This window comes from Amphibalanus amphitrite, unplaced genomic scaffold (genome assembly GCF_019059575.1).
Source record: "Amphibalanus amphitrite isolate SeventyFive unplaced genomic scaffold, NRLGWU_Aamphi_draft 000030F_arrow, whole genome shotgun sequence".
Taxonomy (NCBI): Eukaryota; Metazoa; Arthropoda; class Thecostraca; order Balanomorpha; family Balanidae; genus Amphibalanus; species Amphibalanus amphitrite.
In genome coordinates this window covers 455396-474278 of record NW_024881526.1, presented here as the reverse complement: position 1 = coordinate 474278, position 18883 = coordinate 455396, and the positions used below count along the sequence as shown (strand labels likewise).

General features: G+C 45.8%; 3 protein-coding genes across 3 annotated transcripts; 2 read left to right on the top strand and 1 right to left on the bottom strand.

Annotated features, from left to right (window-relative positions):
• Positions 1 to 3326: 3326 nt before the first annotated feature.
• On the bottom strand, positions 3327 to 4410 carry LOC122366680 (keratin, type II cytoskeletal 2 epidermal-like). Its single transcript, XM_043339195.1, has 2 exons — positions 4360 to 4410; positions 3327 to 4027 (listed from the first exon to the last, which is right to left on the bottom strand). Exons 1-2 carry the CDS (start codon positions 4363 to 4365, stop codon positions 3503 to 3505), a joined length of 531 nt encoding a protein of 176 aa, XP_043195130.1. The 5' UTR covers positions 4366 to 4410; the 3' UTR covers positions 3327 to 3502.
• Positions 4411 to 9518: 5108 nt separating this feature from the next.
• On the top strand, positions 9519 to 10939 carry LOC122366698 (glycine-rich cell wall structural protein 1-like). The gene is made up of 2 exons (XM_043339218.1): positions 9519 to 9575; positions 10324 to 10939. Exons 1-2 carry the CDS (start codon positions 9570 to 9572, stop codon positions 10783 to 10785), a joined length of 468 nt encoding a protein of 155 aa, XP_043195153.1. The 5' UTR covers positions 9519 to 9569; the 3' UTR covers positions 10786 to 10939.
• A 4613-nt stretch (positions 10940 to 15552) lies between these two features.
• On the top strand, positions 15553 to 16708 carry LOC122366745 (keratin-associated protein 19-2-like). The gene is made up of 2 exons (XM_043339289.1): positions 15553 to 15737; positions 16193 to 16708. Exons 1-2 carry the CDS (start codon positions 15732 to 15734, stop codon positions 16481 to 16483), a joined length of 297 nt encoding a protein of 98 aa, XP_043195224.1. The 5' UTR covers positions 15553 to 15731; the 3' UTR covers positions 16484 to 16708.
• The last annotated feature ends 2175 nt before the right edge of the window (positions 16709 to 18883 follow it).

Sequence of the window (18883 nt, the reverse complement as noted above, 5' to 3'; positions counted from 1 at the left end):
TACATTCGTGTAAAACTTGGGTGAAGGATGGTGGCTCAAAGAAAGGTGAAGATATTTCTTTAAGTGCCTAATCCGTGAAATTGAAATATCCCGGCTTTACAAATCTACACTTTTCATTTTCTCCACGATACATTTTTTTAAAATTGTTTAAATTTTATCTACATTTGTTAAAATCGGGGCTTTGGTTTTGTGTAAACTAGATCATAAAGTTTACTATAGTTTTGTGTAACCTGATGGCTGAAGAAAATAGTAATTTTGCTAAAATGATGTGCGGAAATTTGTTGCTTTCCAAATCAAATTACTCATACCTATATTTCATTCAAAATTAGGAGGCATTATTACTGTTTTTTCTTGTAACATGAACGGAGTTTGGGTACGGTGCTCCGGAAACGTTGTGGAACTTTAAGCTAGCTAGAGCAGTTTCCATAAAAATTGTTAAGATAGTTGACATGGCTTGTTGACAACTCCTTTGCTGTTTCTAAAAAAGTGAAAAAAATATTTTCCTGCATTAAGCACACAAGGCATGTTATTCTCATAAGCTATCGAATGTGTGTTTGTGTTTTTTTAAGCTGTTTTTTTAAGCTTTTAAGCTGTAGCTTCAGTTACTTCACTTTAGAACATATTGCCCAGAATGCGTCACTGATCATGAGCTGGTATATCATATCATATGTAGCAAATACATAAATGAGAATAGTGTGTCATGAATTTTTGTGCATGCTTCTGGATCATCTGTAATTACATCAAACATTACTCAAGAGTGTCCTGCCGACCAGCTTATGCCCAACCCTTTCTGTCCGCAGAACGTCGCCTGCGACTCCCGCACGCCGTTTGCCCCGGCCGTCCGTACTGGTCTTCGCGCTGCGAGCCGCGCTGGAGTTCGCGGCGGCGTCGTGGAACTCCCATCGGGACGGCGTGTGATGCCCGCGTCGAGCTTATAAGCCGTGAGCTTCGATTGGCGGCTCACGCGGTCACCAGCTGTATGTACAGCCTCGGCCCCGACGACCCCGCTAATGGCCGAGACCGGCATACCCCCGGCATGGGTCCGCTGTCCGGCGCAGCGCTGGCCGCCCGCATGCTATGCTACTTTTGGCTGTATCGCTGCCCAGCGGGAGCGCGCTCCACGCTGCGGAAGAGGTACACGTTGCGACCCGACTGAGGACTGCAACCGGATGGTGACACGTCGGCCTCTGCGCCCTGGCCGGGGCAGGCGTGACCGACGTCACAGTGGAGGAACGCCCAAACAAGACCAGCCCACCGTCGGAGCAGCATGGAAATATCATGTTCTGCCTGGACGTCGGACCCGGCGGCCGCAGTGCACCTGCACACGTGCGGAGAGGGGCGCTGGAGGCTACTCTGGAGCTTCTGCCATTCCGCGGCGCGACTGCTGGCAAAACGGCGGCGATTGAGGCGGTTGGGAACAGCTGCAGCAATGGTGATGGCGGTGATGGCGACATGGCGGTTTGGGACTTCATCTCAGCGCGGCCGCCGCCCAGGCGCCGCTGCGCCCGGCTGCTCAGCCACCTACCGGATGGCGGGGTGGCCCTTACGGCCCTCACGCCCGTTCGGTCTGCGGCCACGTTGTGGGGTGGCGGTCGCGGGGTTAGCGGCGTTGGACTTCGTCCTTTATCCAGACTGCACCGTACCATCTGAACGGATGGATCTGCCAAGAAAGATGACATCCAAGGCGGCTATGAGGCGATCACAAAGCTTCACCAAGAGCTTCTCCTTCATGGGGCCGGCCGGCCGTTAAGTCGCAACACCGGCTGCCGAGTGCCAACAGCTGCGTGCGCTGGCGCCGACGCGTTGTGGGCCGCGCTGCTGACGCCCAAGCTGCGATATCAACCATCTATGAATAAGTGGCAGCGGTGGCGGCTTGTCAGTTGTTAACGTGCCTTAACAGACGTTGCGAATAGCCCGCGTTGGAATCGCATGGTTGGGAACACAACGCAAGTAAAAATGGGCTTCCTTGATGAACCTACTTTTTATGCATTGTAGCCTTTGTAATTTTGGATGTTTTGCTGTAGATATTATTTTCTACATATATACTATATAGGCACTCACGTGCTTTAAATCGCGCAATGCAATTGAACCATGGTAAAGACAATGATAAATGAACTGAGAGCTGACATGCCCCATGCTTTGTGTGTGTATGTGTGTGTGTGTGGTTTTTTTGGCGAGTCGATAAAAGTGGTTTTGGACACTGGATGAGTTTTTAGGGGTGTGATGAGGGGGGATGTAATTCCACAGACCTTCTGTCAGATTCACTAATGCAGTAGGTCTGTGCGGTGTTTAGTTATCGGAGCATTCTTTGAAAGTCGTGAATAGGGCCACCGAGTACCTAAAGCCGTGATATTCCCCCACAAAAACTTATTTTAAATAACCGGGGATTGGTACATGAGCAGAGTAAATGCTATTTAGAACGCGTATCACAATGCTGAGCGAATAGGAAAATCCCTAGATGGAGAATTGTGCCGCGTTACGGGTGCTCGGGCGCAGCCAATCCACCGTTACCCCAGCGGTGACCTTGACCCGCATCGTCTGTCTCGGCTCCAAAGCCAAACCGGCGTGGAATTGGGAGCGTTCGAGCACTCATGGTCCAGCGCAATTCTCCACCTAAATCCATTCCTGATACACATTTGCTTGCTCATAGTCATGTAACCCCGGTAAATTCACCCAACTTTCATATTGGTCGCTCCATAGACAGATGGCCACAGAGATCAACTTAAAAGGCCATTGTTGCATTCATTTAGTGGAGATCATTAAAGAGCCGTGACAGGCCACAAGTCGCGTGACATCATACGTGTAACGACCAATGACGTCGGCCTGCAAAACCCAATGGAAGCGGCTAGCAGCGTGCAATAAAACAGGGCGCTGCTTTCTAAATGTCTGTCGTGCGCCATAAATGAATATATTCTTTGTAGCCTGGCAACTCAGTATCTTTTTTTAACTATTGTACTAGTATTTACTAATTTCATAATTTTATAATTGTGCTTACGCTTTATGTTGTTATTAGTGATAAATCCTTAGATAAAGTAAATCGATGTGATATTTAATAGATAAATAGCAAACTAACGCACCATTCATTCGAAAGCTGGGGAACCTACTAAAAAGAACTACTAAAATTCCTGAGGAACCAAAGGATCAAATGGGGATTAAATAGATGCCTGCTATTCCGTCGTGAAAACGGCCAGTAGGTACCAAATAGGTAGCGCTTGCATTGCAACGCTCTTCTAGTCATCATCGTAAGGTAATATGAGTTGTCCACTCATTAATCGATAAACATGATTCACGAACTTTTTGAACACTTCACAAGTTCGAGATGAAATTTTATTTGCAAGTTAAACGCATTCATACAATCACTTATTCGGTTCACTCACAATCACACACACAAACAACCGATAGCACACGCAGTAGTTACGTCACACTTAATCTGTGGTTCAATGGATTGTCAATGTAAACTAGCGATTCCAATCGAGCTATATCACGCGATAAGATTTAATGGTTAGCAGTGGTATCCGTAACGACATCCGTACCTTCCCCTGCCGCCAAAGTTGCTGCCGAGTCTGCCGCCAAAGTTGCTGCCAAAGCCAAGTCCGAAGTTGCCGAAGCCATTGCCAAAGCCATTCAGGCCACCGAAGGCGCTCAGTCCACCGAAGCTGTTCAGTCCACCGAAGCTATTCAGTCCACCGAAGCTATTCAGTCCACCGAAGCTGCTCAGGCCACCGAAGCTGTTCAGGCCTCCGAAGCTGTTCAGGCCTCCGAGGCCGCTCAGGCTATTGAAGCCGTGGCCAAAGCTGCTGCCGAATCCAAGGCCGAGTCTGCTACCGATTCCAGCGAAGCCACCGATTCCGCGACCAAGCCCAATGCCGCTGCCAAATCTTTGACCGAGGCCGAGGCCGCTGCGAAGGCCGAAGCTGCTTCCGATGTTGCCAAAGCCGTTCAGGCCACTGAAGCCCCGGTGGTACGGGTAGCTGTAGGAGGAGAAACCAGCAGCGGCAGCAGCCACCAAGGTGATGAGGATAACCAGCTGAAAGAAAACAAAAACATCAGTCTCTCCGTCGCCTCTCTTATCCTAGAACCGTTCGTGATAGAAATCATAGTGGCATTTTGCTGATATTTATTTGAGAGCTAAATGAGCAAAAGAATTATCATAAATCGATCATTACAGGCAATTGTAACGGTGAGACGAAATAAAGATAAACGGAATTGCGGAATAAAATGAAAACAGAAAACACTTTCATTTTGCCGTATTGCATCCACTACGGCTGACAACAACTAAATGAATGAGCCGGAATGGATCGAGAGATCTAGGTGGTTTTCCTGTTTGTTACAACCGTATCAGAGATGCTGTATGTTTACCTTCATGGTGATATTGAAAAGAAGGAGCTGTGCTGCCGCTGTCTTTAGACTGTGATATAATAGTGAAGTGAATGCTGGAAAGAGCGAAACGCTTTTATACCTACCAGCACTGAGTTCGAGACAGGAAAACTGATCAAAACAAGATTAAACCTAACTAGATCCAAAACAACTTGCTACACTTGTCCGTCTTTTCTGTGAGGCACGACTCTGTAAACACATTTATTTGTATGTTTTCAATTCTTTTTTTAACTTGTCTCATTTGTACAGCGCACCCAAAGTCGCACATTTGTTCTGTGTTGGGGTACACATCAGCCATGACATGGTTATTAGACACTACATAGACCGGTATTCATTCTCGATATCCTCTTATGGCGTTCATATTTCATCTACACAATGCTTTGTTAGTACATGCTTTTCTAAAATGTTTTATATGCCATGTCAATCTTTTTATTGAATGTTTCGAAGAATATTTGGTCATTAGTGTTTTGCTGACGTCGTTCGAATGGGCGAAAATATTATTTACCATACGATTGTTCAATCCATGCATTCTTCGTCGCAAAATATCATTATGTCGGAAACAGTTGCTGGAAATGGTTGTTCGATGGAAAAAGGGCTCACAATTAAACATTTCATACCTAATCAACTTTTTCATCCACGTAACGAAAACATCACAGCGTGTTTCTGATGAAGCGTGTTTCCAAAGATATCAATTATCAACGTTGTACCTACCTACAGACGCTTTTATGTAAAAGCTTACATTTGATCCGCACATGGTTGGAGTCGCGCGTCCACACTGAACTAGTATAATGCAGAAAGATGTCTGAAAAGTGTCGCCGGCCGCCGCGGACATCGAATTCGCCCTTCGAGAGACCCTGATTGGAGGGACGGTCCGGGACTGGACGATATACTCGATAACTAATGGAACCTGGGAGAAGTGGTTAAAGGGACTATCCCACCTTCTAAAATGTTGTTAAAACCAGTTAAATTGTGCCCGACTTTATAGATTGGATGACCAGGAACACGGTTCTGGCATTTATTTTTCATTACACATCTTAAGCTTCCCATATTCCAAACACAAACTTTCAAATATGTGACGTCAAAGCCCAAAATTACCTCCTTCCCCAGGCCACATTACTGTCATAAAGCTGATTCTTTTTACTCTGTAGGCACCACAACAAAGTTCAGACCAAGTTTTAAGCGATTTTTCAACGAACAAACCCATTTAAATCAGAATGACTAAACGAGGTGACGTCACACTAACGGTCGCTCCATGTTGAAGATAGGGCCTTGCACAAGGCCCATTTTCAAATGAAGGGAACGAATTTCTTCAACACCAAGAGGCCGCGGGGGTTGCAACCTAGATAGATAGTGGTTTCTGAACCTCGCCGCAAACTTGGCTATCTCAACTCAAACCCCATGTTAAAGGTGGGATAGTCCCTTTAAAGGGAGTGATATCTGACGAAATAGCAACAAAGCCTCAGCAGCTCCACTGTTTGGTATATACAAGAACATAAAAGTAGACTTTGTAGGTAGTTTTGTTTATGTTTGTATGCATGTATGTATTGTATTGAGTCATTGACATCAAAAGCCTCCCACATATGTATAGCGTGGCGACTACGGCTTAATCACGCTGATTCAATAATCAAGTAGAATGAGATAATAATCATGTCATGCCTACATCTAATTGGTCACACCCCCATGTCCGGTCAGAGTCACTCACCAGGCAGCCGGTAGTATGGGTACTTACATTCCCACCAGGGCGACTGCTTGAGTGGCTGACATGCATACGATTCGGGTGTTGAATCTGCGACCAGGGTGAGTCCCAACCAAGGCAAGCTAAAATTTAGGATGTATCGATCCCGTCTGATCACACAGGGAAACATATGTTGGATCTATGATCGCATGGGCCATGGTGATCGAATCACATATTCCCAGGTCATTAAGCATTTTCTCAAAGCCCGAGAAATAATGCTTGCACCACTGTTTCGTTGTCTCCGAATCCCGACGCCTGATGCGAAGTAGGGGACAGTGGGGCAAAGTGACCACCCGAGGCAAAGCGGCCACCCATCGTTTGAGCCCTCCACAGCTGGCGTCAGTTCCAATTTATGGTTTCCAATTATACTTCTCTTCGCGGTCGTTCGAATGAGCCAGACCGGGGTTTCAGGCCCATCGCCATTGTTCTGTGAAACACGGAAAAACATTGCTCGCCAGGTTACTAACTATGTTTACAATTTTTAAATGTTATTTTATTCCATAACCGTTTAGAAATTTTATAAGCGTTCTTGTTCATGCATTGCGTGGTTAAAGTACATGTCTTCCACCAATTTTAACCCTAGAACGCCTAGGGGGGGGGGTTGTATCACCCCCCCCTGAGGTTTTTTCGAAGTGCACGCTAAACGGCTTGTCGTAGCGGGCTGAAATTTTCAATACCCTCTGGGGCAACCTTTGCGCATCTTTTGCCGAAAAAAATTGATCGGGTCATGTCAGGTCACGGAGTTATGACGTCATAAGAGGTACAGCCTCCGGCCGACAGTTACCAAACGTGTGCGCCGAATCCCTAGGTTTTCTGCCGGTGATACCCACATTGTTTGATGGATCATGATGAAACTTCCCATGCATGTTGGGGCAAGCATTGGCTATCGTGTGGTGCAAGAAAATTGACCGGGTCAGGTCAGGTCACGGAGTTATGACGTCATAAGAGGAACAGCGTCCGGTACTATTTTTGAAAAGCGCCCGAACCACTATTTTGCTAATTCTTGTCACCTCAATGGGAATATGCAGCAATATTAGCTTCTATAAGGAGGAAATGGACCTTCCAAATCCAAAAATACAATCAGATTTCAAAAATTTAAATTTCAAAATCAAAAATCAAAAATTTTGATTTTTCGAATTTCTGCCGCCGACTGTGACCTTGCCGACTTCCGGCGCTCCCAACGCGCCATTTTTAGAGCTAGGGAAACGAAATACATACCAAACGATAGAGAATTGATCAAGGAACACGATAGTGAAGGTTTCAAGTCGATATCTCCCACCGTTTTGCCGCAATCGCCGCGGAAAGTTGAAAAAAGTCTATTTTTCCGAAAATTTGACCTTTGACCGGTCAAAAGTAGGTCAAATGTTGACCTAGGACCAAAAAATATACCACCAATCGCGAGATCTCGTTGAGAGCAATCCGTTGGTTTTTTCCGCTAAGCTCTACGACCTTCCGTTTCGAAACACCAGCGGGGTCGTAACACCCCCCCCCCCCCTGGTCGTTCGTGTTATGAGAAATGGCCTGGTCGTGCGAGGGTTAATGCTTTTTTACCCTGGAATATTTTTGTCTCGGACGGTATGCGTGGGGCACAGTGGCCGGGGCGAAGTGACCAGCCCCTAATAGGCCATAAGTTGTTTCCATCTGGATAAAAAACATCATTTATGTTCAAATGTGCCGTCATGCGTTCATCTTGGCCACTTTTCGGTTATATGAGTTACCAAATAATGCAATAAAATGTTTTCCATGAAAATCCTTTCTAGTGATTACCTACAGGTTGGAAGATGACAAAGTAAACATCCATCCTCGCTTAACCCTCGCATGTGTAGGGGGGGGTCGGATGGACCCCCCCCCATGGTTTTTCGCGAATAACTCGCGTAAAAAGCGGCCGATCGGGACGAAACTTTCAGTACCCTCGCATTGATCAATTTTACACCTACCCTGAAAATTTCATGACCCTGACCCAAATGACCTTTGACCTGTGACCTCTTTTCCGAGACCATGTTTGGCCGGAATCGCGATTTCGCGTATGTCGGCTCGCACTAGCCGCGTGTTTGCAAGCTTTTCGTGGTTTCAAACGTTCAAACATGTGATTTGATGTTACTCCCGTGTGTGTCAAGGTCACCTGAAGGTCAGGTCAGGTCATTGACCTTTGGTGACCTCGGGTGACCTCGGGTCACTTTTTCGAGTTTTACATGTTTCTAGGCTAGTTTTTGGAGCTGAATTCGAATTTAGCAACCATTTGAACATTTACGAAGTAGTTTTGGTGACTTCGTAACATGTTACGAAGCTGTCAGAGGCGGTTGACACGTACTACGAATACCCGTCACGACGCCTACTGGTTGACCTGACCTGACCTGACCCGACCTGGTCTAAATGCTTCAAGACATCATCTGTGATCAAAACTAACACGATATTCGTGATCAGCACCCCGAAAAACCCCTTAGCAGCCACACTTTACGACTTTTTAACAGGTCCCGATTTTCCCGACTTTGGGTCATTGACCTGACCCGGAAGGTCAACCAATGACCTAGGACCTTAAAATTGGGTATCATCGGCTTCCTCTCGTCACGGGCAATACGCTCGTTTTTTCCGCGAAGCTCTAGCTCGATCAGGGGCCAAACGGCAAGGGGGGGGTCCAACCGACCCCCCCCCCTACACATTAGAAGCTGGCAAACGCCGCACACATGCGAGGGTTAAACCTTGTCACCATCAAATACCCTTGTCGTACATGATGCAACTATTCCGTTGCATCATGAATCATACCTGGACTTGAGAAGACGCCGGTGGCCGCTTTACCCCAGGGTATGAGGCAAAGTGGCCAATATGCATAGGTTCAAAGTTTTGTTAATATCTCCCACGTGTGAACGCATTTGGAAATGAAACGCAGTGGAAATAAAAGGCAATGTACCAGGGATCACATCGGTATAGTAAGAACCTTTCCAAGTTTAAAAATCAAGCGTATGGCCGTATGGCTGTTCCCGTATCTCATTAGAATCGAGTGCAATTACACTTTTTTAACAGTAAACGCATGTTTAAAAGCACATGTTCTGCGACACCCTATAAAGTATAAACAGTTATATACAGGGCCGTAAAGCAGAGCTCCTTTCAAAAAATGAAATGCAATAAATTTTCAGTTATCACCAATCTCCTTGTCACGCTTGCTTCTACCTGAGAAGGAAATTGTTGGTTGTTTTCTTAACATGTGCTGACACCTGAGCAGCATGCAATGACCGGTGTTTAAAACTTTAAAGCATATGTCTTTCTGGGAACGTGCTTAGCTAAGAACACGGCCAGTGATGACGATGCCGTTTGACACAACCATTGCTGTACCTAAACATTTTCCTGTATCGAGCCCAGTTCTGATATAAAAGCGTTTCGGTGTTTCCATCATTCACTCTATCATCACAGTCCAAAGATAGCGGCAGCACAGCTCCAGAACCTTCACTTCAACGTCACCATGAAGGTAACGTGCACTGACACTGAACAAGTGCCGTGAAAAATAAAATTTGTGATTCACCAGTCTGTTCACATTTGCACGCCTTAGATGTGTTCGGCTCGACGTTGCGGATCGACTGATATGCAACATGACCTTTTTCGGTCAGGTCATGACCTTGACCTGAGGTCAAATTTTCAAATTGACCTTTCAAGGTCAAATTATAGTTCATTCGACGCGTCTCGACGAGAGGAACACGATGCTGGCAAAAGTAATGTCATGGCTCTTTTGAGTCATAGTTATCGCCGAAAAAACGTTTTTCGTAAAAACGGCTATTTTTGGAGTTTTTGCCCTCTGGAGGCTAAACCGTTGACCTGAGGTCAAATCTGAGAGCATTAATCAGAAAGGCCTGTAAAAGGGCTATCGAATGCGCTTTTCCGCGGCGCTGTAGCTCTATCGGTTCCCGAGATAGCCGCTGGCAATTTCCAAAATGTTGAAATAGTCAACATTTTACCTTTGGTGACCTCTGGTGACCTGACCTTTGACCTGACCCAAAAAATGACCGAAGTGTTTTCGTCCTTATTTTGGACGTTCTTTCGATTGCCGCTTACCGCGTGTCGCTACGTGGCCCAGGAGCCGTGTTAGAAGGGGGGGGGGGTGTTCAGACTCCCCCCGGCCCGGCGCGGAATCTCAGAGCACCGGCCCGGCGCGGGTTAATTAACTTTGTGTGCAGTTGTGTGTATTACAGAAAACATGTAACGTCTATTTTCTTTTTCAGCTGGTCATCCTCCTCACCCTGGTGGCTGCTGCCGCTGCCAGCTTCTCCCCCTACTACTACTACAAAAACAACTACTACTACCCTTACCACCGGGGTGGCTTCCGTGCCCTGAGCGGCCTCGGTGGCCTGAACAGCTTCGGTGGACTGAATAGCTTCGGTGGACTGAACAGCTTCGGTGGACTGAGCGCCTTCGGTGGTCTGAATGGCTTTAGCAATGGCTTCGGAAACTTCGGCAGCTTCGGCCACGGATTCAGCGGAAACTTTGGCCACGGCTTTGGTGGAATCAACAGTGCCTTCGGCCTTGGCCTCGGCAGCAACTTCGGCCTTGGACTCGGCAGCAACTTCGGCCTTGGACTCGGCAGCAACTTCGGCCTTGGACTCGGCAGCAGCTTCGGCCTTGGACTCCGCGGCAACTTTGGCGGCAGGGGAAGATACGGATGCCACTACGGATACTACTGCTAATCGGCATAAAAAGGAATCGAACGATGTGTATGTAGTCGGTGCGTTGACTGGCTGTTCCATAACCTCTTCATTGCTACTTTATGTGGGTTTTGTGATGGTGCATTGACTGTGTTCCTATGGCCGTGCTTCTCTGTCAAATAAAAACTACCTAGCTGAACTGATGATGGATTAACACACGGACACCTCATTTTGAATTTTCTCTTTTTTACCTAGTCATATCCCACCTTATACGACAAGTCATTAATCGAAGTTAAATGCACCATCCTACTATGAACGTCAAACCCCTTGAGGCCCCACTTTTTTGCGATAATTTTTAAATGCGTCAACTTTCGTTGACAATATTCTGGCAATGTATGTTTCAGAACCTGCCGAAGCTTTTATTACTAAGGTATTTTGACGCCAAACGATTATGGAAGGTACTTCTCATTCACTCGTAATGCTAAGGTCAATTCAGGCCCGGGGAGAGGCTTGCGCTCGGCCACACTCGAGCCCCGCCACCAGCGCCATCTGCTCTAAATGCCATCTACCAGCGCCCGCTACCGCTACCAGCTACCGCCCACCATCAAGCCTGAATGGAGCGAGAGACGCGAGTGACCGGTCGCCGGGCAAGGAGCGCCGGAGGGGTAGGGCGGAGCTTAGCGCTGACGTCATTACGTGGCTCCGCCCCATGAGCGCGTAGCCTCTACCCAAACAGCAGATACGTTCCGTGAAATTTAACATTACGAGTGAATGTGAAGTACCTTTCATAATCGTTTGGCGTCAAAATACCTTAATAATAAAAGTTTCGGCAGGTTCTGAAACACACATTGCCGGAATACCGTCAACGAGAGTTGACGCATTTAAAAATTATCGCAAAAAAGTGGGGCCTCAAGGGGTTTGACGTCCATAGTAGTTGACTATTCACAAATACGCATCTATTGTCGCAGATAAGGTTTGCATGAAATGTTTCAAATCAAGTTGAACCAACAAATGAAGAAAGAATAAGATTGGATTTTGAAAGTTTTGACATTTGGTTTTTCGGTTTTTATCGTTTCCAAAGTGAGATAATGATTCTATCATAGCACTCACCTTTCTTTAACCTGCACCGTGCTGCGCTGGAGGATTTTTGCCGACCACACTTGTTGGTGAGAGATGCCGCCTCATCTAATGTTTGTAGAACTGGGGTAGAAAAACGGTAGAACGGGAAAAGGAAATGTCAACAAGACGAACCTCAAGATTAAAAACATTTTTGTCTCAGCAACTGTGTAGGCCACAGATAAGGTTTAAGACACATCAAACATCAAATTTACCAGATTCTCCATTATTATACCTGGTGACCATTAACCCGCGAGTTATTTGGGGGGGGGGGCGTTAAACGCCCCCACTTTTTTCGCCGCGCCATAGCATGAAAACGGCGCGCCGTAGGCGGCCAAAATTTGGGTACCTGTAGGCCAGGGAATCGATTGAAGTTTATTCTGACAATGTTTCAAAAAGATCGGTCGGAAAATTTTTGAGATATCGAGGTTTTAGTGACGTCATGATTTCTGAGTCTTCGACCAAAAACGGCATATGTTCAAAAAATCATATAAAATCACAGAATAGACATACAGACATGCCGTAAACGCCCCATTTTACAAAATCTTGAACTGAATCTTGGCAATTTCTCGTGACTACTTCACATGATACATGCATTTCTTAAATTGAACTTTTTGAACCAAACACGTACATACACATATGATAAAATGAATGTCACAATCGTGTTCTACGCCCAAAATTACCCATAAAACATGTGTCACAGGTTGCGAATATCAGTTTTGATTTTCGGGGATATGTGCCTACCCGGTTGACCTGACCTTGACCCTGACCTATGCTTGACTGACCCCCGTTTTGACAGAGTTTATGACGAGGGGCGCCCATTGCGAAGTCCTGAAGTTCATGCTACTGAAAGCCCGATTTCAGGTGTTTGACCTGACCTTGACCCGACCTGTGACCTCAAAATTCAACTGTAAAGCACTCATCTGAAGCGTCTCGTCGCGTTCTTTCGTTTGCCGCCTCGTGCGTTTCGCTGCGCCTATTGGTTCTCGAGTTATTGGCTGGGGGTGTTTAACGCCCCCCCCCCCCTCCAGCAAACGGTGGGTGGCGAAATACCCCAGCAACTGCCGGGTTAAAGAATGAGAATTATTCGAGTCTCGAGAAAGTACCTAAGGTGTGGTCACAGGCGTTTATCACTGCAGAGGAGTAAGGCTACATACGCTCGCGAAGGCAAATGTTGGAAATTTGATGTTTCGCAAAACACCTTTCTATCACGCTCATTTTATGTTCAGAGCAAATGGTCAAAGTGTCCACCCTGTTCCGCGCAGCACAGCTCGGCTCGGAGCCGAGTGTGGCGTGCCATCCGCCGCAGCTGATCCTCGCTGATGTTGCGAGCGAAGTCTTCCACGTCGTCCTTCAACTGAGTCGAGTTCTGAGGCTACGATGAACTACTACCTCTTGAGCTTGGGGCCAGAAGCTGAAATCGAGGCACGCTTATACGGAACTGTACGATGGCCAATGGCCATTGATGTTGAGCCTTGCGGGAGATCAGCCGATCACCAAACTTTGCCGTTAAAAATACATCACTTCTGACGTTATGTGAGAAGGCGCACCGTTCTGCTCCAACTGGTACTCACTTTGGGTAGCTACGGCCTGGACGGCGGGACACATGAGCGTCTCCAGCATGTCTAGATACGTCGCTCCGTCGCTCCGTTAATTGACCCCTCAAACCAGCGAATATGCAGGCACCTCCCGTCGATCCTGCCCACCCACGCCATCACGCTTAATTCTTGCACGGAATGACTGGGTGTGGATTTGCTGGTGCCCAGTGCACTGTGTTCTTCTTGGCTCTTCTTGGTTAGATCTTGATACAGAGAAAACCGCCTTTCATATGTCCAAATATCTCTGTCAAATCCGTCTTCTTCATGTTTTATCCAAAACGAACATGCGGTCTCTCTGGCTTCCATGTTGCTTGGGGAGAGCGGCGCTCTGACTCTGAGCGCTGTGGTAGAGTGGGCACGGTACGATCCCCATTTTAGCTTCTTTCGAAGAATCTTTGAAACTTTTCCAAGCAACACCCCCAGCTGCTCTGCAGCGCCACGGACGTGGAAGCCTGGACGATTTATTCATTCATTCATGTATTTAGCAACTTTCCACTCTACAGTGGCCATTTAACAGTTACACGTCATGTAATAAAAAGACGATCTTCAGAGAACTTTATACTCTGTCCACGTGTCCATCAGGTGTTGATCTTGTGCCCTTTAGGAACAAGGGGTGCTCTTTGCCTTCGGTCCCGCAGCGTTTGACAATGTGCTGGAATGCCTTCGGTCCGGGAACATTTCGAGTGTTCGGTAAAAAAACTCCTGGCAGAAGAACCGCCGTTCATCACTCAAGTTCTTCAGCTCACCGAACTTGAGAACCATACTCAGCTCGCCTGCACCTGGGAGAAGGCTAATTTTTTATAGTGCCCAGTGGGCTTCGATAAAGATGGGGGCATTGCTGATAAAACTGCTGCATCAGCTAAGGTAGCTTGTGATCCCAGCTGGCGAAGGGTAAGTTGTATGTCGCCAAACAGGCACGGTTGTTGCACATCAGCTGGTTCTTGAGAAGCTTCGAGCACACTAATATACGAGCATGATTTTCTTCATCACATTTCGCTCAATAACAAGGTGAACTTTCCACTGGATCCACGCGTAAACGAGATTATTTTTCTCGAACACAAAAGTTTCAAATTTCAAAGCATTCCTCAGGACCTTATAAGAGTTCAAGAGGGCCGTGACGTCCGCAGTGCGCCTAGTGCGGTACGAGACCTGCCGGGCCGCTGTGACTGGGACGAAAAAGGGTCATCTGTAATTCGTCCTCTGAAGCCGTAAGTGAGCAGTCAGTACGGAGCAGGCGCTACCGCACAAAGTGGCACTGACAATTTTAATTGCGCATTATAGGCATTGATTTGCCTTGTTTTCTTCCTTTCTTACTTGAAATACACATGCAGTTTTTAAATTCGATTGTTCATTTAGGAACTCCCAGTAGGTAATAGTGGGGTCCACATTGAAACTGAACCGCATCCACCCCAATTTTTATAAATGCTTCGATTTAACAAAGCATGCCTCGAATTACACTAAAGCATGAGCTCCACATTTAACCCAGAACTAGGCATTGGACATGAAAACATGATAAGAAGTCAGCAATCTGGTCGTGCACGTCCTTCTTACCCAGTCACCAGTGAGTGCCAACACTATCAGACGCAGGAAACTGAGGTCATGGAGTATTTCTATCACTCTGCTGATGAAAATAAACAATCTTGAAGTGAGCACCAACTACAAAGCAAAGAAAGATGGATATACTCGTACAGTAATTCGTCTACATATGTAGAAAAAATATTCAGCAATTCGATATACATATGTAGAAAAAACAGCTTTGCATACGTTGATAAAAGCAAATTATTCACCATCACTTACGCTGGAAGAAACGGATCAACATTAGATGGTATAGCTAGCTAGTGGTGATGGTGATGGTGATGATGATGATGATGATGATGATGATGATGATGATGATGATGATGATGATGATGACGATGATGATGACGATGACGTTAGGTGTTATACGCGAGGATGTTATTTGTTATACCTTGACGAAGTGTAAATGATACCGTCCATTACGATTTGTTCAGCATGTGCAAATAAACGACACGATCGACAACGCCATGATGCCACGTGGGCGCGGTGCAGCTGAGCCGAAACGGGTTCGTCATCAATTTTATCTGGTCACTGCGGAGAGAAGTTGACAACTTTCCGCCTGCAATCCACCGTTAGTGTCGCCGGTGCCACCGGATGGCGAGCTTAGTTGGGGTATAAAGGGCCCGTGCTGTCCTCGGCAGTCACTCCGCAATCCCTGTCGGCCGATCACACAGTTCCAGCACACTTCCCCAGCTCGACATGAAGGTAAGCCCGGCGAACAAGAGGCACGGAAAGCCAAGCCAAGGGAACGTATCACTGGGGACCTCGACTGCGCCAAGTAACTTATATCAATTTGATATGCTCGAACATCTTATTTCCAGGTCATTTTAGCCTTGAATTATCTTTCTAACTCTATAGCTCTGTCCCTGACTAGCTTTGAGATATCTGTTCCTCTTATCTTTACTCAACTGTGACATAAAATATTATGCAAGCTTATTTTCGAAACTCCTCAACGTCCTGTTGTTAGATAAAACCGGAAAACCTCAGCCATGAAAAACTAGTTAGCATGATGATATAGGTACGCTATGTTGTCGCGGTTTCAGAACTAGATGAGCCTAAATGTCAGCTAAATCAGTGTGAAATGGCGTGATTTTAGTAGAAAGTAAGGCAATGGAACATTTTGTGCGCTGGTGGGTCTGATGACATGCATCTTGTTTCAGCTGGTCATCCTCCTCGCCCTGGTGGCTGTCGCTGCTGCCAGCTTTTCTCCCTACCACAGCAACAACTACTACTCCCCATACGGACGCGGCATCGGAGGAGGCAACTTCGGAGCCTTCGGCGCAGGTAGTTTCAGCAACTTCGGAGGCTTCGGCGGCTTCAACAATGGGTTCAGAGGCCTCGGCTCCTTCAACAGCGGATTCCAAGGTCTCGGCAACTTCGGACGTCTCGGCTTTGGTATTGGCGGACAGTTCGGACAAGGAGGCGGCTACGGAGGATGCTCTTACTGCTGATAAGCCACGAGGAAAACACGGGGACTGAAAAATCACCTAACGAACGTTTGTCGAAATGTTAAACTGCTTGTGTTGATTCCTTGTCGGTTTTCTACTTATCTCTTATTCGGATGTATGTAAGATCGTTTGTGTTTGCATTTCTTTGCGTGTCTGCCTTAAAAATAAACTTGAACGCAATGGCAATCAGAGTTCTGAGCTACCTATTGCGTCCAAAATCCAAATGTGCTTATGATGCAAGAATGGCAATGCATCGAAAGGCATTATGCTTCGCAAGCAACTCCTATGCAGTTTGCTATTTCAGCGGCTGGCATAATCTTGCACAGCCTTACACAGAAGGGTGTCATACACTATACCATAGTATATATTGAGACGGGCTACACACTACACAGCACATTCGGTTGGACGCGTTTCGTCTACATAAATGATCTAAATAGTAAATGAATAAAAGAGGGTGTCGATAAAGTCATTTAGACGAAGCGCGTCCACCCGAATGTGCTGTGTAACCCGTCTCAAAATATATATATATATATATATATATATATATATATATATATATATATATATATATATATATATATATATATATATATATATTTGTCTGTTGCTACTCAACTATACCATAGGTAGCAATAACCTGCGCCCCGTGGCGGGGGGGGGGGGAGAAACGGCCCCCCTGTCCTTTTTCGTACATATCTCCTAAGCTGCTGCAGATATCACCACCAAACTTTTCGGACCCCTCCGAACATCAATTTTACACTTTGTGGCCAAACATATTTCCAGAGGCTATGATAGGTTGGCAACAAATAACGTCAGAGTGACCATAGGCGGCGGAACGGGAAGGGTACAGGGGCACCGTGCCCCCTTTGCTTTTGGTATTTTAACATTAGCCCTATGGGCGTTGCATGGAAATAAAAGGCCCAAAAGTCGGCAGTGCCCCCCCCCCTCCTTAAATGAAGGTGTTTCGCCGCTACTGAGAGTGACCTCATACTCTGCCATTTTCGACAAAAAAAAAAAAATCGCAGGAAGAGCTGTCAGGCCTACAGCTTTGAAGACACAGAAAAATGTTAATTACCGTAAAGTGGGGCTATTTGAGACAGTGGGGCTATTTGAGACAGTAAAGTAGTGGTTTAGTAAAATCGCTGTAAAATGAAAACCGTTCGATATTTTTTCGTCATTTTTGCTTAGGCTGATGTGGAATTGAACAGTGAATGGCCTGAATAACCTTTTTGAAAAATTTCGAAAAGTTTTGAAAGAAATTTGGTCTAAAATACGAAATACAGAAAAACGCACAATTTAAGTTGCTCGAAAAGGACCCCTACCTGCCGCTTAACATAGTTGAAATTTTAACAGCTTCGGCCCTGCATCTATCGTTACTACCGTTTTACTTATAGGCTAAGCATATTTTTCATGAAAATATTATACATTGTTAACGTTACTGCCGATTGCGTAACCCATTGTCTCAGAATCCCGATGATGCCCACCTGGTCAAACCTCAACCGATATGCCAAATAGCTACTGATAATGGTGATGTGATTGCACCCGAGAAGACTTACCACCATCTACTTGAAGTGCATCGAACGTTCGACATGAGTAACACCGATGAATTGGTCGTGGTCATAAACGTGCAGTGGGTTCATGGTATTTAGCAGGAAGCAATATTTACATGTTCGTAGTGTAACATAATGACCCTTTAGCTGGTGACCAAACTAGTTATTCTGATGAATATGTGCTTAAAATGTGCTTCATCAGTCACTTACTTAGTCGACAATAACACATGTCTACCTTGGTTGACCAAAAAACACCATTGAAGATTACTTAACACATGAACGTGCTGTTAGGTGAGCCTATGCAAGTAGGCTTGATGTGGTAGGGTTACCGGCCAATTGATACAGCATGCAGCGATCGAGGAAAATCGTCATAAAATCAAAACTGCTTAACATTTTTCTGTTATTTCTTCGCATGAAGATGTGCAATGGAACAAGGAATCATGCAGACTATTCACTTAAATGTTTTGGGAAACCTTTTAGCTCGTTTGATTCATTACGGTGTGCTTCATTAGGTAGCGAGCCTGTCTCAAATAGCCCCACCGACTTTCAGTATGTCTGTTTTCACGCCACCAGGGCTATATACAAAAACTTTCTTTCAAAATTTTACTGTTGTTGTCTTTAGAATAGTCCTTGATGATCATTCTGCAAATTGGAAAGTTTAGGGTCACATCATATTATGACAGCCTTAGCATATAGTGATGCAATTTTATAACCCACCGAAATGAAGCATCCTACGAAAAAGGAAAAGATTGAATATAAAGGAAATGTAACTGTCTTTGCAAAAGCAATTTTTGCCAGAATGATCAAAATTTAATTTCCAATCACATGGCATTTAAAAAATTATCTCTAGCGT